Genomic DNA, 25636 nt, shown 5'->3' with positions numbered 1-25636 from the left:
GGCCTCCCTCCCACAGCCTCCTGCCCTGCAGGGAACAGTGCCAGGGATCCTGGGAGGTCTCTTTCTGCCAGGGCTGCCATAGGCCCTGGCAGGGCTTAGAGCTTGCCTGCTGACCTGCTGAGCAGCGGTAAGGAGGCTGGGCCGGCGCCCACTGCCCAACCTCTGCCAGGTGAAAGGTGGAGGAAGCCTGCCACGCACACGCACACACACGCACACACACACACAACCACTACCACCCCAACCAGAAACACACCCGCAGCAACACACACACTGCACCAGCGGAAGATGCCATAGTAGGAGAAAGCCTTCCTCCCCTAGTTCTCTCTGGGCTGTGCGACCACATAATTACCCTGGATTCCATTCTATTTAATTGCAGCTTATTAAATTCTAACCAGCCAATTATCAGCCACAATTACAGCTTAATTCAGGGACACAATAGCTATTTTATCGTTTGTTAATCAAATGCTTATTTAGGCCTCAGCTTTATTAACTATTTCTCTGGCCCAAAGCAAGGCCCTCCGGTAGGAAGGGGCACTGGGAAGAGGCCCCTGGGACCTGTCCCCCCGTCACAGCACTCCCTCCTTTGGCATCCCACTAGTTTCTAAGACTCCTTCCCTGGTGGGTTTGGGGACCTTAGTGATGGTAGCACCGTGACATTGAGTGCGGGCACTGGGTCGAGTTGGAAGACCCAAGTTTGTGTGTTCCGGAACTCAGCACATGCTTGTCTAGCACCTACGATGTGCCCAGGGCTGGGTTCTGGGACTACAGCAGTGAACCTGACAAGCGTGGTCCCTGTTGTCATGCAACATTGTAGGGAAGGGGACACGGACAGTAACAAGCAAACAAGTCTCCAAACAAGATGACCTCCCGTAGTGGTGAGTGCTGTAAGGAAAATAGCCTGGGAAAGAGACAGGAGGCCAGAAGGGGCACGTTCAGACACGGTAGCTCGGAGGAGGTAACCGTGCAGCTGAGACCCGAGGGATTCAAGCGGGCAATAGCGGAAGAGCAAGGGGCAGCGTGTTGCAGGCAGAGGAAAGCAAGTGCAAAGGCCCTGGGGTGAGATAAGCTTGGAGGGCTTGAGGAACAGAGTGTCAGTGTGTACACAGAGTGAGCAGAGGACGGTAAATGGACAGGGCCTGACACTGGTCCAGTGAATGCCCAGAACCCCTGCCCTGTGCCTGGCCCAGGCTGAGAGGTGTCAAGAACTCACTCAGCCCTCTGTGGCTGGATGACCTTACGCAAGTCCTGAGCCCGCATTCCCTGTCTGTAGAACAAGGGGCCAACAGAAAGCCCCTGAGTACAGTTCCCAGATGCCACGGGCAGTACGGCCTGGCCGCAGCAGGTACGAGTGTCTTCTGAGCGGACAAAGCGGCGCTGTCCCCCACCCCTCCCCACTTTGTGCTTTGCAGTTCGGCCTGCCCGCAGGCCCTCCTCGTGGCGCCCCTGTCTGTGCCTGTGACCAGGCCCCAGAGCCCCCTGGGGAAGGGGGCAACTTTCCGCCGATCCTGGGGAGGTGGCCGCGGCTTCTGTAGCACTTCCACACACGCATTGCCATGGAAACGGGAGGGCCAAGCACGCGCACACGCACGTGTGTGTGTGTGTGTGTGTGTGTGTGCGCGTGTGAGTGTGGCTAGGGGAGCAGCCCCCCACCCTGTTCCTTCCACTTTGTGCACACTCCTAGGCGGAGGCCCCGCAGCTGCGTCCTCCCTCGTTCACTGACCACGCACCCACTGGGACCGAAGAGCCTGGCCTCAGTCCTGCGACGGCCCTCCAGGAAGTCCTTGCTATTGGGAGCGACAAGCAGCGGCCTGCGAGACAATGACCGAGAGATGGGCCAAGGGGCAGAGCAGGGAAAGAAGAGAGGCTTTGGTGGGCGCCTCCAGACCCCAGGCAGGATGGCAGCCGGTGCAGGGTCAGCGTGGGGTGCCCCAGATGGGAAAACCAAGGCTTAAGAAACAGTAGGCGGGGGAGGGGGGGTTTCCTGCAACAGCCGGATGGGCCCCAGAAGCAGCCGACAGGCAGCGCAGGGATCTGGTACATGTCGGATTTGGAAGGATTCTGAGGCACCTACCCCAGCTTGCCCCGGCCCTGTGGCACCCCAGTGTCACCTCCAGGCAGGTCCATGTGTCTGAGTCGCGGCCTGGTCTGTAGTCCCCGGGCCTCCGGCCCGCCGTTCCTCCACGGCCACCACCTCCTGCAGCTGTCCACGCCTCTGTGACAGCAAGTGCAGCTTCGTCCCTGCTTATCAGAGCCGCTCGGGGAAGCCCTCATCATGCAGTTGCCCACGTTTAAAAACTAATAGCGCATGAAGCAGTCTCAGGCCGTGAAGGTGCAAGTGGGCAGGAGAGCAGACCTCGCCGTTCCCCTGCATGTCTGCACCCCCAGCCCCCCGCCACTGTGGCCCTGGCTTGCGGTCCCAGCCGCCTCCCCGGGGCCCTGCGCACGCGCTCTGCCTCCCTGGGGTCTGGCCCAGGTGCTTCAGAAATCAAGTTCCCTTCCCATTGATTTCCTTGATTGCTGCCGGCTTGCGTGATTGATTGGAGGGCAAGCAGAGCCGGCTTCCCGTCAGATTTGAGTGCGTGCCCTCCACTTCCAGCCCTTCAAGGAGCTGACGTTCACCACGCATTCAACAAACACCTACTGGGTGCTCGCTGTGTGTCACGTCCCGGCCAGGCTCCAGGGATGTGCAAAGGCATGTCACCATTCAGTCCCTGCCTTCAAGGTGCTGGCAGTGGGCAGACAGACTCATGAGTGGTGACACTATGAGGTACAAGGCACTGGACAAGTCTGTGGAAGCTCGGAGGAGGGCTGGCCTGCTCTGGCGGGGTGGGGGTGGGGGGGTCAGGGAAACTTCCCGGGGAGGAGGTATTTGAGCAGGCCTTGAAGGACAAGTAGAAGTCACCCAGGCAGAGGGACCCACAAGGCCTTCGGGACTGGCCCAGAAGAAAGAGAGTTCTCTTCCCAGCAGCCCAATCCAAATCCCAGAATGCCATCTGTTCACGTGGGTGACCTGTACGTCTGGGAACCAGTGTCAGATGCCCACGTCCGGGGCCAGATATGGGCTCAGCCCACCTGGACCGAATGAGCATATGGCCTGAATGGGGCGGAGGGAGAGCATCCTCTGCAGAAAACTAGGTACTCTTAGCCGGGAGGTGAGGGAGGCAGAGCCTGGCACACAAAGTGCACGAATCCTTGAGGAAATGCTGAGAGTCAAGTTGCCATCGCCCAGGCTCACTTGGAGGGAGGCCCGAGAGGCAAGGACAAGTGGCAGCTCAGGCCCTGAACCAACAGGGCCTCCAATGCCAGGTGAAGGGTGTGGTGCGTTAGCCCATGGCACTCTCTTCTCTCCCCCCAGGCCTATGAAGCCGGGACACCCAGGCCCCATGGGGACCTACCAAGTGCAAATCTCCAGGCAAGGCAGTCTGGGAACATAAGTGCCCAGGGGTCAGGGGGCTCAAAGTTGGGTGAATGGGCAGGAAAAGTTCAGGCTGGAGCAAAGAGAAAACTGCCAGGCTCCGGGCTCCCTCCTCCACCCCATTTCCAATCCAGAATATTTCTCAAGAGCAGACAAAGTGGGAACTTGTGGCTCTGACCACTAGGACTGTTGGGAAGATGAAAGGGAGCAGGTGGCAGCAGGGCCAAGGCTGCGCTGGGAAAGCAGCGCTCACGTCTCCCGGCTGAACGAGGCCAGATGACACCCTGCCCCCACCCTTCCTCCCTCCCTCCCAGGGACTCAGTCTTTGCTCAGAAAATACGAGTTCATTAATAGCTTGATTAATCACACCTCATATTTTCATGGTGCTTTTAAAAATAAAACATTTGAAAGCACTTTCACACCCACCCTGGGCCTCAGAGTTACACGGGCAGGTCTCATCATCCCAGGCTGCAAGTGAAAAAGGGGGGCTCAACTTCTGAAGAGCAACAGGGCAGCGGCACATGGCCATGCAGGAGCCTTCTCCCTGCCCAAACTCCGCCCGCAGGCCTCTCTGCACAACCTCTGGCTCTCCCAAGAGTGAAGTGGCCACCCTTGGCAGAGCTGCTGAAATTCAAGGGAGAAGAAGGGGGTAGTCATTCAGTCACTCAACAAACACTCCATCCGTATCCTGGGCTCCCACCCCAAGCAAGTACAATAGTGCACAAACTATCCTGTATGTACCAATTCTGAATGCACCCTGGAGGGAGGCTCAGGGCACAGGTGGACACTAGGGCGAGTGACAGAGAGTGTGGACCCAGGAAGGCATCCCAGAGGAAGTGGCACACCTGCTGAAACTTAAAGACTGGATGAGAGTTCCCAGATGGACCTCATGGGGCAGGTCTGCCATGGGGTCCACTCCATTAGCTGCTCCCTCATCCACCTCCCCACTGCCCCTCCTGCCTCCCTCCACCTACCTGTTCATGCAAGAAGATCTCATCATTCCCTTGCACACAGCTCTCCAGAGGCTCCCACTGCCGTTGCAATAAAATCCCAGCTCCTTACTGGACTGGACCCTAAAGGCCCCAGGTCAGGCCCCTGCTCCCTGTCTCTCATGAGTCTTCCCTGCCCTCTCTCAACTTTGGCCATGCTGACCTCCTCACGGGCCTCGCACAAGCCCGGCTGTTCTCTGCTGCTCCCTTTTCCTCAAACCCTCTTCCATCTGGCTTTGGCATTCAGGGCTCTGCTCAGCTGTCACCTGTGCAGAGACATCTGCCCTGAGTTCTCCCCCCTCTAGAGCCCTTGCACCCACACCCTTTCTGAAATAGCACCCCTTTTACCTGCGTCATCACCCTCAGCAACATCTAGAATCCTCTATTTTGTTTTGTTTCTCCAACTTGGAGAGCAGGGACTGTGTTTGTCATGCTCACTGTATCCCAGAACAGTTCTGGCACTCCAGAAGTATTTGTTGAATGAATGAATGAATGAATGAATGAATGAATGAATGAATGAATACATTTCAGGTCATGGGAGCACTCTGGGAGGGAAGGGAGTCAGTCCCAGGCTCAGCTCTGGCCAAGCCCCCACCTGCTTCCACATACACCAAGATGAACCCACGTCGTCTCCCAAGCCCTTCTCCCTCGTTGTTCATTGTGCAGGAGATGCTGGGGATGGGGACTGCTTGGAATGTTGCTCCCACCCTTAATGGGGTGTCCGGAGCAGGGGTGTCAGCTGGGGCAGCTTGGACAGCCAGTGCCCTCCCAAGACAGGTGGGGGCCAGCTGGCCAGCCCCAGGGCTCACTAGAAGTGGGGTTCATGCCTCGGGGCCTGGGCTGTATGCAGGTGACCAAGAACCCACTGGGGATCTGCCAGTTAGTGAAAGAGGTTTTCTAACTGATTTCCAGTAAGGCAGCTGGGCCACACGTCCTTTGCAAGTGGGAGAGGCTTGGCTGGGGCATGGTGAACAGAGCCTCTGGGGAAGTGAAGGCTGGCGTTCAGAGCATGCTAGGGCAGTCTGGTTGGTGGGACCTGTACCTGCCAGCCTTCCTGCAGCCCCTGAGTGTCTGTCCCGGCAGAGTAATCCTTCCATGTTCATTGCTCAGCAGCCCCGAGGGCAGCAGCAGTAGGCGGCCCGCTCTGCCTCCCCAGTTGCTAATGCTGGCCCGAGGCAGCCTTGAGCTGAGCGGCAGGGACCAGGGTGGATAGGCTGGCTGAAGACAAAGGCCTTAGCTGCCCACTTGTTTCTCCTGTGTAAGAGCTACAGCACCAGTGAGCCCAGGCCCTGGATGCAGAGAGGGCAAAACGGTATGTGTGCTTTCCTGGGAGAGTGAGGTGGGGGAACTCTCTTTCTAGAGGAAGTGACAGTAGAACTGGGCCCTGAGGAGAAGGAAGAAGAGTGGTGGCAGAGGAGGGAGGAAGGGTGTTTGAGACATAGAAGACTGTGGGCAGAGACCTAGAGGGGGTGGGGGTGGTGCCTAGGAGTGATCAGTTGATGTTTCTGCACAGGAAGGCTGGAGAGTTGTCTGTGCTGGAACAGAAGACTCAGGGATGCCAGCAAAAGCACTTGGCCCCATCCTGAAACACCCGTGGGAGCCAGGCACACAGCGGAAACTAGAAGAGGCAGGCCTGGGGTAGGGCAATAGGGAGCGGTGGGGACTGTGGCAAACTAGAGAGCTCGTGCCTCATGGGAAGGCTCACCAATCATTTGGCCCTGAGCATGCACTGCTTAGTGCTCACTTTGTTTTAGCAAAGTACGGGATTCACGTCAAGGAGAAAGATGCTCACTCTGGTGGCCTGTGTTATGGAGGGGGAGAGACCCGCGGCTCATGCTCCACCTTAGTTCAGGCAAGGGGCCTAAGTGGGACAGTGAGGGGTCAGGCAGATCACAGGTGCTGACCACAGGATGGAGACCGCATGGTGGGCTCCGGGGCCAGAGGATGGGAAGCCAGCTCTGGCCACCCAGGAAGCTTCTAGTAGCTCCAAGAGTGGGGCCTGAATCTACCCCTACCCGTGGCCTCAGAGTGTCCTTGGGAGAGGGCATAGCTGCAGCCTGGAGGGTGCCCCCTGGGTCCACCCGGTAAATGCCTCCCCTCAGGGTGAGGAAGGGAGGCCGCACCAGCGTGGCGTGACAGAGGTGCTGGAGAAGTGAGCTATGTCCCTTACTGGTCACAGTACATTTATTTTTCATTAGCAGTTAAATGCAGACATGAGGGATTGTGCTGGGTTCAGCGGGCAGCTGACGTGAGCAGTGCTTGGTGCCGCAATCAATAGGGAGGCTAGAGGGCCACTCACTGCCCGTGCCCCCGGCCGGGACCCCGGCCCACCCAGCCCCGAGCCAGCAGGCAGGCCCCGGCCATTGCATCGAGCCTCTGCAAGGTGAGGCGCAGGGAAGCCCGGAACCTGCCACTAAGGGGTCCCGTCCCCCGCTGGAGCCGGTGACCCCTACCCCCAGCCCCCTCCAGGCCCCATGCAGTGGTCAAGAGTGGCCCCGCTCTGTGCAGCCCTCGGGTCTGTGGAGATAGTGTGTCTAAAGAGGCCCCTGGCCTGCCAGCTCCCCACTCCAGGCCCACGCACAGAGCTCACGCTCCCGTTCACAGTCCACATCTTAGGAGGCCTGAGCCTGCCCCAGCCCTGCCCTCTCTGAGTGGCGAGTGGCTACCGAGTGGCAGTGAAGAGCGAGTGTAATAACAAAAATGAGGTGGGCCCCCACGCACTCTGTGAGTCCAGAGTGCGAGCCAGGGGGTCCGAGGTCTGTGACTTCCCCTGGGAGCTCAGCGTCCGTCTGTAAGATGTCTAGGCGGCAGCTCCGCTCTGCCGCACCCCCACCTTCCTCAGCCTCAAACAGACCCCAGGGGGCACTGGCAGAGCCCCCGAGGTATATCCGATGGGGCAGGATGGAGAAAGGGGAGCTTTGTTTTCCCAGCTGCCAGTGTGGTTGCTGGGCAGGTTGGCCTTCGTCTTGGAGCTGAAGGAAAGGGCGCAGGCCCCAGCCAAAGAGCTCACGAGAGGCAGAGACAAGCTGGGGAGAGGCCATGGTGGGGGCTGAGGGGTGAGGGCCCTCCTGCAGATGCTGTCTTGCTGAGTCAGAAATGCCCTCCACCTCCCACACAAGGGCATGACTCCCCACCCCCATCCTGAGGGCAAGGCATTGGTGGCTCTGTGCCTCAGTTTCCTCATCAGCCCTCAACCAAGAAGACGTTGCTCTGAGGGCTGCTGAGCTGAGGGAGAGAACCCCTTTGCCATTGGAAATGCAAAACCACTAGGCCCTGGCAGCAGTCAGCGTAGGCCGAGCACGGTGCCTTTTCTCATCTCATCCTCACAATAGCCCAAAGAGCGGGGTGCTCCCTCTGGCAGGCGGGGAGACGGGCTCGGGGTGGGGGTGGCATGCTTGAAGTCGCACCAGGTTTTAGCCTCTCAGCCAGCATTCCCAGCTCACGTGAGCTGGCCCAAAACACCTACAGGACCAGGCATGGATCCCCTCCCCAAAATCACGGTCTTGGGGTGGAGAGGGCAGACTCCCACCTTGGAAAGGGAGGCCCTATGCAAACGGCAAAGAAAGGGCAGTGTGGATGCCCTCCAGCCAGAGAGGGAGCCAGGTCTTCTTGCGTTAGAAGCCCTCTGTGGGTTTTGGACTGCCCCCCAAAAGGGTAGGCGGGAGAAAACCCAAGAGGCTGCCTACATGAGGCCCCTCCAGACTTTCCCAAAGGGCAGATGGGACCTCAGTGTCACAAATGACAGAATGCCTAACTCACCCAAGGTCACTGCTAGCAAGGAGCGGAGTTGGTGTCTAAAGCCCAAGTTCTTCCCTCTTTTTTTTTTTTTTAATAATGATTTTTTATTATATTATGTTAGTCACCATACAGTACATCCCCGGTTTCCGATGTAAGGCTCGATGATTCATTAGTTGCGTATAACACCCAGTGCACCATGCAATACGTGCCCTCCTTACTACCCATCACCGGTCTATCCCATTCCCCCACCCCCCTCCCCTCTGAAGCCCTCAGCTTGTTTCTCAGAGTCCACAGTCTCTCATGTTTCATTCCCCCTTCTGATTACCCCCCCCTTTCTTTATCCCTTTCTTCCCCTACCGATCTTCCTAGTTCTTATGTTCCATAGATGAGAGAAATCATATGATAGTTGTCTTTCTCTGCTTGACTTATTTCACTAAGCATTATCTCCTCCAGTGCCGTCCATGTTGCAGCAAATGTTGAGAAATCATTCTTTCTGATAGCTGAGTAATATTCCATTGTATATATGGACCACATCTTCTTAATCCACTCATCTGTTGAAGGCCATCTCCGCTCCTTCCACGATTTAGCTATTGTGGACATTGCTGCTATGAACATTGGGGTGCATATGGCCCTTCTCTTCACTACGTCTGTATCTTTGGGGTAAACACCCAGTAGTGCAATGGCTGGATCATAGGGTAGCTCAATTTTTAACTTTTTAAGGGACCTCCACACGGTTTTCCAGAGTGGCTGTACCACCAAGTTCTTCCCTCTTTATGCCCAGAGACCACTGTTGGCTGTAAGAGTGGGTTGTGCGGAAATCACAGTGGCCCCAAGGGAAGCCAGGCTGTTGGGGGCCTGTTTGGTGGGTAACTGGCTGGAGGCTGAGGGTACCCCCCCCCATCCTCCCATTCCCTCCCAACTCACCCTTCTCCACCCTCCCAGAGGTCCTGCTGGTCCAACAGACTGTCAGACTGCTGTGGGGGGTTACCTACCTGTGTCATTAGCAACAAATGACTTGTGGGATGGTTGTGGTTTTCAGTTAAAATTAGAAGGAAGCCCATATTCAGGTCTCCTTGAAGGGGCGGGAACTGGCCTAGGTCCCTCAGGCTCCCAGACACACTCTCCTGACTCCCACTCTGTCCGGGCCCACTGGCAGCCCAGGCTCTCCCCCTGGGCCTCTCTTATAGAGCTGTCGCCAGCAACCCCCCACGCCCCACCTCGCAGCTGCCCCCTCGCCTCCTTCATTCATGTGCTATTTTCTGAGCACCTCCTACTTCCAGGGGCCAGGAATGAGGATGAACCCAGAAGTGGCCCCAGAGACAGCCAGGCACAGGAGCAAGGGACCCTGCCCACCTGCCCTGCTGGGGTCCTCTCCCTCCCTCCAGCGTTCTCTGGACCTCCTAGGGTGGTGGGCTGCCTCTACAGGACCCTCAACTTCTTCTACCTGAGTCACAAAGAGCCCTAACCTGCCGTGTGTGGAGGGCCCCCTAAGTGCTGGCACACCTACCCTCGTCTCATTTCATCTCTCCAAAGTCTTCAGAAGTGGGTGGGCTCCCCCCATTTTACAGAGGGGACACTGAGGCTCAGGGGCGCATTCAGTAGCCTAGATTGCTGGGCTGGAAGTGGCAGCCTTGGCTCACTCTCCTCCCGTCAGTCCCACCAGCTGCCTTCCCAGGGCCCGGCCCCAGCCCCTGAATGGGCACGTAGCCCCCAAGGGCCCTGAAGGCCTGGCAGAGGCCCCGGCTCACCTTCCTGCTTTGCCCCCGCTGCAGGTGCCCAGCAGAGCGCCACGGTGGCCAACCCGGTACCCGGCGCCAACCCGGACCTGCTTCCCCACTTCCTGGTGGAGCCCGAGGATGTGTACATCGTCAAGAACAAGCCGGTGCTGCTGGCGTGCAAGGCCACGCCTGCCACGCAGATCTTCTTCAAGTGCAACGGGGAGTGGGTGCGCCAGGTGGACCACGCAATTGAGCGCAGCACGGACGACGGCAGCGGTGAGCCAGGAGGGGCGGCCAGGCAGGGCCAGTTGAAGGGGAAACGAGTCTCAGCCTCAGGGAAATGGAGCCCCAGGGAGGGGCTTATAGTTGCCGCTGGCTGCGCCCCCGTGAGCAGAAGGCCGCGGTGTCACCAGCCCTGAGCCTGCCACCCCAGCTCCCCAGACGAGGCAGGGCTCCCACATCTGGGGCCCCACTCACCGTCGGTGGGGGCATGAGTAAAAGGGAAGCCCCCTGCACACGCCCCAGGATTCCGTGGTTGGAGGGGGGGAGTCCCACCGCCACACCGGAGCCCGGGCTGGGCCAGGGGCAGCCTGGTGAGAGGTGCCAGCCAAGAAAGGCAGTTTGGAGGGTGAAGGTCCCCGATGGTGGAAGAGTTCACAGACCTCACACTCTGATTGTTTGATCCGTGTGCCCCCGTTCACTCATGTGCACGTTCCCCGAGCATCCACTTCCATGCTGGTCACACAGCCACCGCCCTCAGAGAGCCCCACCCCTGCCGAGAGGTGGGCAGCACGGTGACCTCTCAGTGAGTCCTGGGAGCTATGGCAGCAAGAGGAAAGCAGGACTGAAGCTCCTCAGGGGAGGTGATGTGGAAACGAAGGGGTTACGAGAGCTAGTCAGAGAGAGGAGAGGGGAGCGGCATTCCAGGAAAGGGGCTCAGCTCGAGCAAAGGCTTGGAGTCAGAGACGTGGGTGTGCTGTCAGGGTCAGCAGGGAGGGTAAGAGGCGTGCACAGGGACCAGTGAGTGGTGCCATCTGGAAGACTCACCCATCGGGCTCTGGAGTGAGGTCACAGTCCCATGCGATTTCAAACTGCTGGGAGGTATGGCCAGAGCTGTAGGTGACACTTGGGGCCCGTGTGGGTGAGGGGACTGATAGAAGAGGCAGACCCAGAGACACTGAGGAGAGGGAACCAGTGAGACTGAACTGAGACGTGGAGGGAGGGGTTCCAGGGACAGCAGGCTGACTCAAGAAGTTCCCTTTCCATGGGACGCCCCATTTTCTGCCCCTACCCTGGCCTTAGGCAGCAGGTGGACAATGGGGATGTGAGCAGAGAGCCCTTGTTTGGGTCCCAGCACTCCCCAAGGGCAGGCCTGGGGGAGCTAACTACAGCCTCTCTTCCTCCTCACTAGCTGGACCCCAGTTAGGTTGACTTCCTCTCCCTTCCTTGGCACGTTGTGAGGCCCCACACACGAGGAGCCCTCAGGCTGAGTCCGAGACACACAGCACACACCCGTGGGCCACCAGTGTGAGGCCGGAGCTGCGGTGCAGACGAGGACAGGCAGGCCGTGCCCAGGACAGCTCATGCTGATGTCAAGGCAGGCGAGAGACCCGGAGGGGTGGCGCAAGCCGCCAGGCAGGAGGGTCTGGTAGCCCAGGAAAGAGGAGGGGTAATTTCCAAGCGCGAGTCTCATTGCAATGAGCATTTCCCAGGCCGAAGGGTCAGAAGATGCAAACACTGGAGTGGTGGGCCAGCCTGCCGAGACCCAGGTGGGGGCCGAAGGGGCCCTGGGGGGCAGGCAGTGAGACACAGAACTGTGGCAAGTTGGTGCTGCACAGGAGGAGACTGGAGGAAGGGGCCCTGCTGGGGAGAACATGGCAGCTCTCACAATAACCGGGATGCGAGCAAAGGTAGCTGTGAGTTTAGGCAGCGGGTGACTTAGTCCTCAGAACCAGCCTGACGTGTTACAGATGGCTGTGACTCATCCAGGCCCCAAAAGAGTTCCAGCCAAACATTCAGGTCCCTAGGAGTCACACCTGACTCTCCCCTACCAGAGTCGGCAGGGGCTGGTCTCCTTCCCGCCAAGTGTCAGGTCCCCAGCTAGCCGTTCCCGCCCAGGCCCCGGAGCTCCGCAGTGCCCTGCCGTATGCACAGCTGCTGCTTGCAGCTTCTCTCTTGCAGTCCCCAGAGGTTAACTCTGTGCCAGGCCTAGGTTAGCCCCCAAGATGACCCCCCACCTTCAGACCCCACCTTCAGACCCCAGCAGAGTACCAGAAGCCTCCCTGCCCCTGCAACTTTAGGGCCTGTTGGGAGTGTCTGCCTTCCCCGCCCCGGGCCTCTGTTTCCTCATCTGCAAAATGGGGGTAAGGAGGGTCCCCTTTCAGATTGGTGGGGGAAGCCATGAGATCTCATGCACCCTGTGTGAGCCCAGTTCCAGGCCTTCCCTCTCTTCCCACCACACACTCAGGGCCCAGCACCACTTTGGGGCGTGATGAGGCCCCCCACTGCTGTGACACAGCCCCCAGGGAGAGGACAGGGGAGCAGAAGGAAGCTGTAGCCAGACAACTGCCTTCCCGCATCATTGAGGGCCTGTCTGGAACTTCTTAGAAGGCTCTAGGCCAGTCTCCTACTGCTCCCAGCCTCCCCTTCCAGGCTTCTCCACACATCCCTCCTTGTCTCCTGCCCTCAGGAGGTCTGGAATCCAAGGCTTGGCTGAGACCCAGGTCAGTGCCTGCATAGCCGTCACAGGCTGGGCCACACATGCCAAGAGCCACCACGCACTCCCCAGCAGACTCTTCTGGCCTTGCTCCCTTCAAACCAGGCAGAGAGCAGAGCTCCTGGGGACATATCCCTCCCGTCATCACTGCGGCCCTTTCCTGCCCTGAGCACACAGACTCAGGCCTCCCACGGCCGGCACATCTGACTGTGTATTGATCTTGTTGATTTCTCCGCCCAAAGCCATTGAGGCCTTCGAGAAGAGACAGCTTCCCCTGCTCACGAACAGATGGCACTGCAGCGCATAGTGGTGCCGCGCAGACACTCAGGCCGAAGACCCTGACCCAGAAACATTCCGTTGTCAGGCAGGTATGGGGGGTCCTAGGTCAGCGCAGATCTGAAGCCCCACCCTTCCTGGGTAGCTGGGTGGACACCCCAGGAGACAGCACCCCTGTCTTCCCCTCACTTGTCCCCATTCTGCATCCAGAAGGCCAGGAGAAGGGACCAAAGCCTGAAAACCCTCAAACCCAAACCTGCTAATGTTATAAAAGCCCAAAATCTGTGAGACCAAGCCCTAGAGTCCCACGTGGGAGTGTAATGTATTGTTAAACGAACGGATTATTAGAAGCAGATTGGTGAGAACGTGAGAACCTAAGCCCCAACTTGGCCTCAGAGCCCCACCCTCCACCCCTCTAACCCTCCACTTCCCAAAAATACGCAGCACGCCCACACCGGGGCCTCCCCATGTGCCCACAGCATTTACATACCCACTCACACCCCACACATGCCAGGGCCAGCAGGGACCCTGCCTCCTTCCTCCCCTGGCATCTGCTCAGTGACCTGCAGGGAGGAAGGCACCGTCTTCACATCAAGGACCAGCAGGGCAGTGTCTGGGTCTCCCCCTGGGTCCACCACCCTCCTGGAGCATGTGGGCCTCAAGGGCACTGCCTGGATCTGGGACATCATGGACAAACTTGGCCCTCATTCATGGCAGCAGGAAGGAGATGAGGGGGTGGCAGTGGCAGGACAGAGGGGAGAAAGAAATAGGAGTGCTTAAATTTAGTGCTGTTCTCCCCAAGCTGAGTTGCCTGAGCTCCCACCACCACCACGGGGGATGCAACAGTCCATCCATCCATAGACATGTCCACTCAGGAGAGGTACCTAGTTCAGAAAGCTCTGACAGTCTCTCACCACTAACCCCAGAGGCTTAGAGCTGGAGGGCCCTGTCACCACCCCAACTGAATGCACGGCTCCTTCTCAGTTGCCCTAAGACTCCGTGTGCTTGACAGGTAGCTGGAGCCCAGGGCCCTCTTCCTGTATACAGACCCTGTGAGGGACCCTGGGTTCTCAGCCCTCACCCTACCCCCAGAGAACGCACACATTCTTCACCTTCAAGAAAAGAGGTGGCAGGCAGTGCCCAGAATGGAGGGAGCTCAGCCATGACGACCTCAGCCAGAGGTGGACACGGCCCCCCACCTCCAAGTCTCCCGTGAGAACTTGCCGGGGGCAGGGCCAAGTGGGAAAAGTCTGGGGACCCAGTGTGGAAGCTGGAGAGATTCAGGAGGAGGGGTCTGGGAGTGGTCAGGGAAAGACATGTTAGGGAAGGTAAGAGGGAACACAGCCTCCAGGCCTGCCTTCTCAGCTAGGCTGCCCCTCCTCCCGCAGTGCAGCCCTAATTGAATTTCTCTGTTAACAATGGAAACACATTGGCTGCCCGGCCTCTCTCCCTTCTCCTGATAAGCCAATGACCCGAGGGAAATTGGGGTCAGGAGAAGGAGAAATTGGAAACAGTCTTTTCTCACTCCTGGGGACACTGGTTTTGGCCAAGGGCCAGGGGACCGGAAGAGGGCTGGTATCTCCCCTTCTGGGTCCTCAGAGGCTCTGGGCCCCCTGGTGCCCCATTTTCTGGGTCCAGGTGTGGCAGAGGGTAGGGGGGCTCCGTCTGTCCTTGAGAGGGGTCCCTTCAGCCCAGTGCAGTCAGGGTAGAGATACCCGTCACCGGCCAGCTTCACCTCTGCAGACTGCCCCCCCTCACCCCCACCACCGTTTCCCCCGTGAAATGGGCGGGTGAACCCCCGAACACACTCTGGATTCAGACAGCCCTGAGCGGCTACAGCAAGTCACCGTCTCTCTAAGCCTCTGTTTCCTTGTCCATAGAGTGGGGGCAATACCGTCCAAGGGAGGAGATTGAAGAAAATAAGCCCGCATGTGGGAGACCCTGGCTAAGCCCCAGGGGTCTATTATCATACTACATAATCGCAGTAATTATATGGTTAATAGCTGTTATTACATTATCACATGTCAGAACCTACCTGCTAACCCCCAGGGAGGTGAACCAGATCCTTCCTCACCTTGTTTTAACCACAAAGCCCCCGAGCTAGCGTGTCTGCCCCAGCCCTTCTGCCTTGGGTCCTTGAAGGCCAGCCCTTGTAGCCCAAAGCTCTTCTGGGCTGTTGTCTCTGCGACGTAGAGATGTTTCTGTGGCTCGAGGGAGACAGGCGTTGCTAACAGAGTATAACGAATGGAAGTGCTAAGGACTGGCTCCTGGCCTTCAGGAGAGAGAAATGGAGCACCCTGTGGAGCTCCCCCAGAGTTCCTTCCAGGCTAAGGGTTGACCTCAGGGTCCACTCTCCTTCTGAGCAGAGTAGCCGTGGTGGTGCAGGGACCCCCACAGATCTGGGTGGCAAGAACTGTATGAGGCATGGCACAACCAGGACCCTGGCTACCCACCCCTCCTGCCCCCCAGGGCTGCCGGCCATGGAGGTCCGCATCAACGTCTCGAGGCAGCAGGTGGAGAAGGTGTTTGGGCTGGAGGAGTACTGGTGCCAGTGTGTGGCGTGGAGCTCCTCGGGCACCACCAAGAGTCAGAAGGCCTACATCCGCATTGCCTGTGAGTCCAGGGCCTGGCCCTTGGCTGGGGCGGAAGGAGGGTATCACCAGGGGTAAGGGTCTGGTCCTGCCTTGATGGGTGGAGAAAGTGCCTCTGCACACTGCCCAGCCACCCCCGTGTCCCCCTAGTCACTTGGCACTTTCTCCTGCCATGCACCATGGCCCCTGCGGGACCAGGAGACAGGGCCAGCCAGGCTGAGCCGGCATGAGGCATTCAGGCTGGAGGACACTCTTGCTCTTCTCTCAGATTTGCGCAAGAACTTCGAGCAGGAGCCACTGGCCAAGGAGGTGTCCCTGGAGCAGGGCATCGTGCTGCCCTGCCGCCCACCAGAGGGCATCCCCCCGGCTGAGGTGAGAGGGGCTCTGCTGCCCACTCCGCAGGTGGGTAGGGCTCCCAGGTCTCGGGTCCTGCCTGCCCTGACGCCCCCAGGGGCTACTCGCGCTCCAGGTAGGGCCAGCACGGGCGGGCAGTGCAGTGGCATGGCTCCCTCCCCCAGGTGGAGTGGCTCCGGAACGAGGACCTGGTGGACCCGTCCCTGGACCCCAATGTGTACATCACAAGGGAGCACAGCCTGGTGGTGCGACAGGCCCGCCTGGCCGACACGGCCAACTACACCTGCGTGGCCAAGAACATCGTAGCGCGTCGCCGCAGCGCCTCAGCTGCTGTCATCGTCTACGGTGGGCCCCAGTGCTGGTGGGGCAGAGGGCCCCAGGTGCAGGGAGACGGGCGACGATGGTGGGTGGCTCCCCATGGAGCCAGGGCCCAGGGGACCAGGCTGTGGCCTCCCTGGGAAGGACAGGGAGAGGGCTTGCTGTGGCTGTCCAGGAGCCAAGGGGCGTATCTGGGCAGAGGTGTGGGACAGGTTGGTGGTCCTCTGTGGCGAGACCATCCCTTGGGTTACCTGTGGGCCAGGGACATAGTGCAGGTGGAGATGAGGGCACAGGATGGGAGTCTAGGAAAGGTGACGGACCACAGGCACCCCAGGAGCAGGCAGAGGGGACGGGTGCAGGAGTTGCCCTCCTGAAAGACTGGGGTCTGGGCCGGAGGAGCATGGGAGCTGCAGCGAGGGCCGGCTGCCCTGAGCCCTTGCAGAGCCTGCTGGGAGAAGGGCTGTGGAGCGGGTCCTGCCAGGCCCCAGGGGCCAGCAAGCACAAGCATGGGCTCCCCTCCAGGGCTTCTCTGCCAGCACAGCCACAGCCTGCCCCGTTCCAGCTCACAGCCCCTCTGCCCTCCTGCCCTGGCCCCTGGGCCAGCGTGTCTGAGGAAGCCCCCGCTCCCTGACCCCAGTCCTTCTCTGTCCGGCCAGTGAACGGTGGGTGGTCGACGTGGACCGAGTGGTCCGTCTGCAGCGCCAGCTGTGGGCGCGGCTGGCAGAAACGGAGCCGGAGCTGCACCAACCCGGCGCCTCTCAACGGGGGTGCCTTCTGTGAGGGGCAGAATGTCCAGAAAACAGCCTGCGCCACCCTGTGCCCAGGTACCAGCGGCCGCTGCCTCCCGCATCGCTCACCACGCCATCTCCGTGCCCTGGCTCCATTGTGCCCACCAGCCTGCCCCCCATGGCTCCATCCCACCCGCCTGCACGCAGGGCCAGGCTCAGTCCAAGGCTGGGATGGGGTTTAGTGTGATTGGAAGCAGGGCTTGGTCTGTGTCCAGGCGAGGCCTTGACAGAGGGCCTGAGTCAGTCTGAGGTACAATCAGGACAGGTACAGACGGTGTGGGGCAGGGGCAGGGCACCGCCTGAGCCTACAGAACCACCTGTGCCTGGAATCACAGGGTCATCGTGGGACCGAGTGCCCTTGCTGCCCCAGGGCCAGGACGGCCCCCTAGTGCGGCTAGAGCAAAGCAGGCCCGGCATCATCGTGCCTCCCGTCATTAGCATGCGTCATTCAGGCCAGCTGGACACCAGAGGGTGTGCTCCTTACCACAGCATTGCACCTAGGTCTGGATGCCCAGCAGGGCCACGCTGGCCAACTGCCTAGGCTGCCGCCCGGGCTGACCGCACCGTCTCCTCTCTGTTCCTGTCTCTCGTCTAGTGGATGGCAGCTGGAGCCCATGGAGCAAGTGGTCGGCCTGTGGGCTCGACTGCACCCACTGGCGGAGTCGTGAGTGTTCTGACCCAGCACCCCGCAATGGAGGCGAGGAGTGCCGGGGCACTGACCTGGATACCCGAAATTGTACCAGCGACCTCTGTGTGCACAGTGAGTCCTCCCTGTCCCAGGAGTCCTCTTGATTTTGCCAGGATTGGCCCTGACCAGCCCCAGGAAGGTGAAGGCTAAGGGAATCAGTCCTCTGCCACAGGCTGTACCCCCTCTCCAAAGTTTAGGACCCTTGGGAACTCCCCATCCCTAATATACCCACACATGTGCCTGTGTATACCCCAGTACCTCTCCTGCCTCTCCTGAAACATGCATACATGTGAACCCTTCCCATGCACCCCAGGCTCCTGGATCCCCTCCTCTCCTGCAGTTTCACCTCCAAGCGGTCCCCCAAGTGCACACACAAGTCCTATGGGGACACTGGCCTTGTGAGGCCTGTTAATTACAAGGCCATAACTAACAATTAAAGATCTCTGTTGGATTTTTTTCTCTACAACACACCCTCCCCCATTCTTTCAATTAAAAACCTAATTATCTGTGTCAATTCCTTTCTGATGGACATTTCTTCCATTATGCAAAGCCCTTCTAAAATCAATATAGCTTCCTCCAGGCAATCACCCCCTCCCCAGCCCTGCCTCAGGCCTGGGGAGGCAGACAAGGAGAAGAGCCGTGGCACCCCTGCTTCTGGCCCAAGGACATGACTAGGAATCAGATTAGCAGACCCCCCCCCCAGGAAGAAGAGCCCCTACTTTGGGGATCCCAGGAACTTCTGCCAGCCCCAGCTGCCCTGTGCCCCAGAAGAGTAGGTTCAGCCTAGCAGCCCACGAGGGCTGTCTGGGGAAGTGTCTCTTCCCCTCCTCCACCCTTCAGTAGCAGCGACCTCAGACCGAACGAGCAGTGAGCACTGTGATTTGCCCAGAGTGACACAGCAAGGTGGTGGCAGATGTGGGGCTGAGACGCGCACATGCTGACTCCGTGCTCCCTGCCGCCAGCACCCGCAGCCCCGCTAGTGCTGATGCCCAGTGAGTGAGCGCCTCATCCTCCTGGGCTGTAGACCGCTGACCTCTCCTTCCCGGCCTCCTGCACCCTTCCCCTCCCAAGGCCGCGCTCTTTCCCGCAGCTGCTTCCGGGCCTGAGGACGTGGCCCTCTACGTGGGCCTCATTGCTGTGGCTGTGTGCCTCCTCCTGCTGCTGCTCGTCCTCATCCTTGTTTATTGCCGCAAGAAGGAAGGGCTGGACTCAGACGTGGCTGACTCGTCCATCCTCACCTCCGGCTTCCAGCCCGTCAGCATCAAGCCTAGCAAAGCAGGTGGGGTGCCCCCTCGCTCTCCACATTCCTGCCGGGCCCCCACGCCAAGAGCTGCCCAACAGGTCACCTCAGTGACATCCCCTGAGTCTGTCTTTACCCTTGCAGACAATCCCCATCTGCTCACCATCCAGCCGGACCTCAGCACCACCACCACCACCTGCCAGGGCAGTCTGTGTCCCCGGCAGGACGGGCCAAGCCCCAAGTTCCAGCTCGCCAATGGGCACCTGCTCAGCCCGCTGGGTGGTGGGCGCCACACGCTGCACCACAGCTCGCCCACCTCTGAGGCCGAGGACTTCGTCTCCCGCCTCTCTACCCAGAACTACTTCCGCTCCCTGCCCCGCGGCACCAGCAACATGACCTATGGGACCTTCAACTTCCTCGGGGGCCGGCTGATGATCCCTAACACAGGTGGGAAGGACCCCAGAGTGCCCTGGGGAGCTCTAAGAGGCAAAACTAGCCTTTGTGTCCCTCCTAGAGGAGGGTGGGACAGCTCTGATGTCCTTTCTGGGCTGCTCAGCCTCACCCCAAGTGCTGAGCCAGGCCAGCAAGGAAAGGGAAGAGAGTTTTGGAGAGAATCCAGTCATGGCTGACAGTGGGGCCAGCACTGAGGCCATGGCCAGAGTGTCTCCTTTCTGTTACGTAAGGGCACAGGACTACCGTCCATTCGTTTACACGGTCAGCCGGCCTGTGTGTGCCGGACTCTGTGCTGGGCCCTGGGCCGAGAGGTAGGAGAGGTGCCAGCCCCAAGGAGCTGGCAAACTAGTGGAGAGATGGAGAGATGGCAGAGGACAAGTGCCTGGACGGGGGGCCGCTCTGCCCACCACCTCACGGACACCCTTCCGGCAGGTCCAGGATCGGGAATCCACAGGCCCGTTCCACAGTCATCTTTGAGCAAGCACGGCAGCCTCTGGTGTTCCCACCCTGAAAGTCTCTATTCCCTCAGCTCAGATGACCCCACGTGCCCCTGATTTTCTTACCCCTCTCCAGCTACTCCTGGTGCCTGTGCCCTAAATGGAGGTGTTTCTCAGAGCTCCCTCCTGGCACCCTCCCGCAGAGCAATCTCGCCTCCTCCGTGGCTTTACTCGCCACGTCTGTGCAGATCACTCCCACTCCTCCCTCCCCAGCCACATTTCTCCTGGGCGACAGAATCATACACCCAGCTGCCTCCTGGGCAGCTCCATCTGGATGTCTCACAGCACCTCAGATTCCTGGTGCCTAAAACAGCACTGTCTCCCACCCTCCCCCAGAACCTCCTGCTTCCTGGCTTTCCCCACCTCGGGGACAGCGGAGTCAAGCTGCTCAAGCCAGAAACTGGAGGTCACCTTGACCTCCTGCTCTTTTTCACTTTGCCCCCTCACCTCCACCACAGCTTTTAGTCAGTCACACACCAGTTCCGTCCTTCTTCCTCCTCAAATGCTCCTGCATCCTCCCGGTTCTCCTCTTCCCCATTGTCTTTTCTGGCTCAGGCCACCATACCTACCTCTCCCCTGGTTCCAGACAACAAGCACTCACCAACGAAGCCAGACTTAATCACGTCCCTCCCCTTCCTGAGCCCTTTTCGGGGCTCCCCATGCCCCCACATGAAGCCCACATGACCAGGCCACAATGAACTGTCTGTCCCCTCTGGCCAGCTGCCGTGGCCTCTACCGTCCTGTGCATTCTTTTTCTGCATGCGGCAGTCATGGTGGGCTCTTGGCACTCCAGACACACCATGCCGCCCTTCGCACACGCGGGTCCCTCTGCCCCACGCGCCGACTCATCTGCTGCTTCTCGCTCAGCGCTTGGCCTGGCAGCCCTCTCTCTGTGCCTCATGTCCTGCTCACGGGGCTGCTAGGATGATGAGGTGAGATGGTCCACGTGAAGCTCCTAGAAAGGGACAGGCGCACAGTGGGCCCTCAGAGACCCATCAGCCTTTCCTGCGCCCTGGGCCGGGGGGCTGCCGCCCCTCCCCGCTCTCCTCCAGCACCCTTTGCTACCATCCACTTGTCTTTCTACCCGCCAGGCTGAGTGCCTCAGGAGAGCAGGGCCCCTGGTTTTCCTCACTGCCCTGAGTACTGGACATGAGCACCACTGAATGTATACCTCCACCACAGAGAGCACTCGCACGTGGATCTCTGCGACCGTCACCAGCACTGGCGGCCGGTACCGGGAGGCATCACAGAGCTGGTGAAGGGAGCAGTAGCTGTAAATATGCCATCAGTGGCTTCCCTCTCCTGGGCTTCAGTTTCTGGGCAGTAGTGTCATTCCAACCAGCCCACCTCAGAGTTCACTCTGGAGCACAAATGTAAGCTTTTGGACTTGGTGGGATAAAGTCATAGAACTCCTTCCCCTCCCCAGTCACGTGCCTCTGAGGTCCCTCCTGATGTAGGGGCCCCTGTCCTAAAAGAGCAGGACGGTGGAGCAGGACCACTCCTTGCCGTCCCCAGAAGAACTCTGCAGCCCCTGTCCCACTGCCTCTCCCCTGGAACCACTCCTCCCTGAGCTGTCACTTCTGATGCTGCCCTGCAAGACCCTGGGACAGAGCCGAATCCACCAGACAAGAGGATACACGTGCAATGGCTCCCAAACCAGGGAGGGCTACCGAAGCCAGCAAGGTTGTTAAAGGCCTGCCCTACCTGCAGGGGCCACTACCGAATGAGGAGCAAAGCCATGGGGGCTGGGAATGGCTGTCCCCAAAGATGGCCAGGGCCGATGGGGAGGAGGAGAGCTTGAGCAGAGCAGGAGGGCACCAGGCAGACGTGTGCTCAAGAGAGGGCTTCAGAATGGCCAACTATACAGCACAGGCTGGGCTGAGGAAGCTGCCGGAAAGGCAGTTGGGGCCAGAGGTGAAGGGCCTTCAGTGCCAGGCCAGGGAGCTGGACCTTATGCTGGAGGCAGGGAAGGTTTTAAGCAGGGAGTTCGGGTGACAGGTCAGGTAACTACAGGGTGGTTACCTTTGGTTCCAGGGTGTTCTGTGCCCAGGCTAACAAGGCATGCTTTTCCCACCCAGGTTCCCTCAGCCTCTCTTGGGGTCCCTAGGACTCCGTTTGAAGCCCGTGTGGGTAGATGGACAGCCTGGCAGTCCCTGTGGCACCTCTGTCCCCTAGTCCAGGCTGGCACTGGTCAGTCCTCAAAGGGAGGCTCCTGTAGGGGCTGGCAGAGTGGGTGTTTGGTGTCTTTGCCGCCCTGGTGAAGCCCAGCCCCCCTCCCGCTTTGTCACAGGGATCAGCCTCCTCATCCCCCCAGACGCCATACCCCGAGGAAAGATCTACGAGGTCTACCTCACGCTGCACAAGCCGGAGGACGTGAGGTGTGGGCGCGGGCCCTGTTGCTGGGGCTGGGCGGGTCCTGCCCTCTGCCTTCAGTCACCATGACACGCCCTGTCCACCCACGGTCAGACTGCTCTGGCCTAGCCCGAGGCAGGGCAGGGGAGAACTGCCCATAAGCTCCACCCAGCTCTGGGACCCCAGCCCGGGGTGCCACTGCCCTGCCCCAGCCGGCTCCCGGGACAGCCCCCTGATGCCTTTCCCTTCCCACCCGTATTTCCCCACTTGAGGTTGCCCCTAGCTGGCTGTCAGACCCTGCTGAGTCCCATCGTTAGCTGCGGGCCCCCCGGAGTCCTGCTTACCCGGCCGGTCATCCTCGCCATGGACCACTGTGGGGAGCCCTGCCCGGAGAGCTGGAGCCTGCGCCTCAAAAAGCAGTCCTGTGAGGGCAGCTGGGAGGTGAGCAGGAGCGGCCCCGAGCCCACCCACCTGAGCCCTGAGGGGTCCCCACCTGGCCCTTGAGCCGCGCTCGCCCCAGTCTGGCCACCGCTCGGAGTTGGAGCTGGCCACGAGCTGAGCCGTGGGGCCCTTGCTCACAGGATGTGCTGCACCTGGGCGAGGAGGCGCCGTCCCACCTCTACTACTGCCAGCTGGAGGCCGGCGCCTGCTACGTCTTCACCGAGCAACTGGGCCGCTTTGCCCTGGTGGGGGAGGCGCTCAGCGTGGCCGCGACCAAGCGCCTCAAGCTGCTTCTCTTTGCCCCCGTGGCCTGCACCTCCCTCGAGTACAACATCCGCGTCTACTGCCTACACGACACCCACGACGCACTCAAGGTACTGCCCGCCCCCCCCCCACGGGGAGGCCGCCCCACCCCCGGCCCTTCTGGGAGGGGGCGGCGGCGGGAAAGGTGCTTAGGCCCCAGGCTCAGCGGAGCGCCTGCGGTGTGCTGCAGGAGGTGGTGCAGCTGGAGAAGCAGCTGGGGGGCCAGCTGATCCAGGAGCCTCGAGTCCTGCACTTCAAGGACAGTTACCACAACCTGCGCCTGTCCATCCACGACGTGCCCAGCTCCCTGTGGAAGAGCAAGCTCCTCGTCAGCTACCAGGTGAGGGCGCGCAGGGTGCCTGGAGCGGGCGCACCCAAGGCCGGGCACGCCTGACCGCGCCTCTCCGCCCGCCCCCTCAGGAGATCCCCTTTTACCATATCTGGAACGGCACGCAGCAGTGCCTGCACCGCACCTTCACCTTGGAGCGCGTCAGCCCCAGCACCAGCGACCTGGCCTGCAAGGTGTGGGTGTGGCAGGTGGAAGGCGATGGGCAGAGCTTCAATATCAACTTCAACATCACCAAGGTGGGCAGAAGGGGGTGTCAGCACTGCAGAAATGTGCCTGCTCCCCCCACTACTCTCCCCCACACGCTGGGCCTATCCTGCCACCAAGCCCACCTCCTCCTAGAAACTGCTTAGCGGCTTCCTCCGGGTCTTCAGGGAGAGAGGTGCAGATGCAAACAGACAGATGCAGACAGATGCAATCGCTATCTGACTTTGGGTGGAGATTGAAGAGGATGTGGGAGCAGCAGGAGGGAGAGACAGAGCCTGGGGGCCCTGGGGTTTCCAGGAGGAGGAACCCTGTACAATGCCTTGAAGGATGAATAAGAGACAGACAGAAATGAGGGAAAGGGGGCTTCTGGCAGTGGGAACTAAGTGGGGAGGACAAAGATAGTGAGAGGAGCACAGTGAGTTCTAAATGGTCAGTAAGGGTCACTCGGGGGGAGCGATGGGGAGAGAGGAGGGGAATGAGGCTAGACAGCTCCTCTGCTCACTGGCTGTGTGACTTTGGGCAGGTCACCATACCTCTGAGCCTTGAGACCTTCTAAGCTCTAGTGAGCAGGGCTCTGGCACACCAAGGGTGCCCAGGAAACAGTGTCCGTGCTTCCCGCATGCTCTGAGGTGGTTTGGGTGCTCCCCCAGCAAGAGGTGGCAGTGGGCCTGGGCCATGAAAGTTCTAACAGGCACCTCCACCCCTCCCCCACCTCCAGGACACAAGATTTGCTGAGCTGCTGGCTCTGGAGAGTGAAGGGGGGGTCCCAGCCCTAGTGGGCCCCAGTGCCTTCAAGATCCCCTTCCTCATTCGGCAGAAGATCATTACCAGCCTCGACCCGCCCTGTAGCCGGGGTGCCGACTGGCGGACTCTGGCCCAGAAGCTCCACCTGGACAGGTGGGTGGGAGATGGGCAGGGACGGGCTACAAAGGCCCCCTGCAGTCCATCCCGGTGGGGGAGGATGGGTGGGGTGGATAGGAAGCTCGATGGGGCTTGCACCCCATCCACCAGCAGCCAGGGTCTCCAGTGCACTTGGCCGAGGGGAGGTCATGCCCTTGGGCGGGCTGAGAGGCAGAAGGGTGCAGCCAGGGATGAGGCAGGGCTGCTGACTGGCTCCTGTCCCCTCCGTTCCACAGCCATCTCAGCTTCTTTGCCTCCAAGCCCAGCCCCACAGCCATGATCCTCAACCTGTGGGAGGCGCGGCACTTCCCCAATGGCAACCTCAGCCAGCTGGCTGCAGCCGTAGCCGGACTGGGCCAGCCCGACGCTGGCCTCTTCACGGTGTCAGAGGCGGAGTGCTGAGGCCGGGCAGGCCTACAATGCCTACACTCTCACCAGCTTTGGCACCCGCCAGGGACGGGCAGAAGCCAGATGGGGCCCTTCCCCCATACTCAGGGGAAGCTGTGTGGACAGGCCCCCTCCTGGCAGACACTGTCCCTTAACACCGGCCCTTCAGACCCTGCCCACACTTCCGCCCCTCTAAGGCCTGCTTGGCCAGGCTGGCACTGCCACCTGCTCTGACCCTGCCCCAGCCTGTGGGGCCCCGGGTGGACAGTGCCTAGAGCCCAAGCCAGGCCCAGCCCATCTGTGTGTATGTATGTGCGTGTGATGCTACCTCTCCTCCTGCCCCGGCCAGGAGCCTGCATACACACGGGCATGCACGCACACGCTGGGCTTGGGACATGGCCCCCAGAGCCCCTGCCTGAGCTGGACCTTATGCAAACATTTCTGTGCCTGCCAGGTAGGGGCACATCTGAGGGGCCTGGCTCCAAGCCTGTGAGACCGAGGGCCACAGCTGGACAAGGGGAGGCCCCTGGATTCAGGCACACGACCACCACACGGGCACGTGCCCATGCATGTCTCGTGTGCTCATCTCACATGCTCCCCCCCACTGACTACACACACACATCTCATGCTGTACACCCAGAGGCCACTCACGTCTCTCACACCAGTGTCAGTCCACATCTGCCTCTCACATGCTGCCCTTCTCCCACCCACCCAGGGACACCCAGTGGCTCCTGCCTGGTCCTCTCCCTGCCCCCAGCCTGGAGGAGCCCTGCCCAACAGGGCATGTGAATATGCAATGGGAGTCCCGGGCTGGACAATGGCAAGTGTGCGTGCCGTGGTGTGCCCGTTCCTGGGGCTGGCCGGTTCCCCGATGTGGGCCTGTTGTGTGAAGCTCGTGCCCTGACTCTGTCTTAAGTGC

At 60.2% G+C, this 25636-nt stretch overlaps 1 protein-coding gene across 1 annotated transcript; it reads left to right on the top strand.

The window, feature by feature from the left end:
- Positions 1–14803: 14803 nt before the first annotated feature.
- UNC5A (unc-5 netrin receptor A) lies at positions 14804–25594 on the top strand. The gene is made up of 14 exons (XM_040630609.1): positions 14804–15465; positions 15712–15815; positions 15962–16142; positions 16772–16939; positions 17499–17663; positions 18682–19449; positions 20964–21036; positions 21962–22159; positions 22406–22574; positions 22715–22948; positions 23068–23217; positions 23298–23462; positions 24149–24327; positions 24567–25594. Exons 1-14 carry the CDS (start codon positions 15270–15272, stop codon positions 24730–24732), a joined length of 2916 nt encoding a protein of 971 aa, XP_040486543.1. The 5' UTR covers positions 14804–15269; the 3' UTR covers positions 24733–25594.
- The last annotated feature ends 42 nt before the right edge of the window (positions 25595–25636 follow it).

Source organism: Ursus maritimus, unplaced genomic scaffold (genome assembly GCF_017311325.1).
Source record: "Ursus maritimus isolate PB19 unplaced genomic scaffold, ASM1731132v1 scaffold_15, whole genome shotgun sequence".
Classification (NCBI taxonomy): Eukaryota; Metazoa; Chordata; class Mammalia; order Carnivora; family Ursidae; genus Ursus; species Ursus maritimus.
Note: the sequence above shows the minus strand (reverse complement) of the source record. Positions and strands in the feature narration are given on the sequence as shown.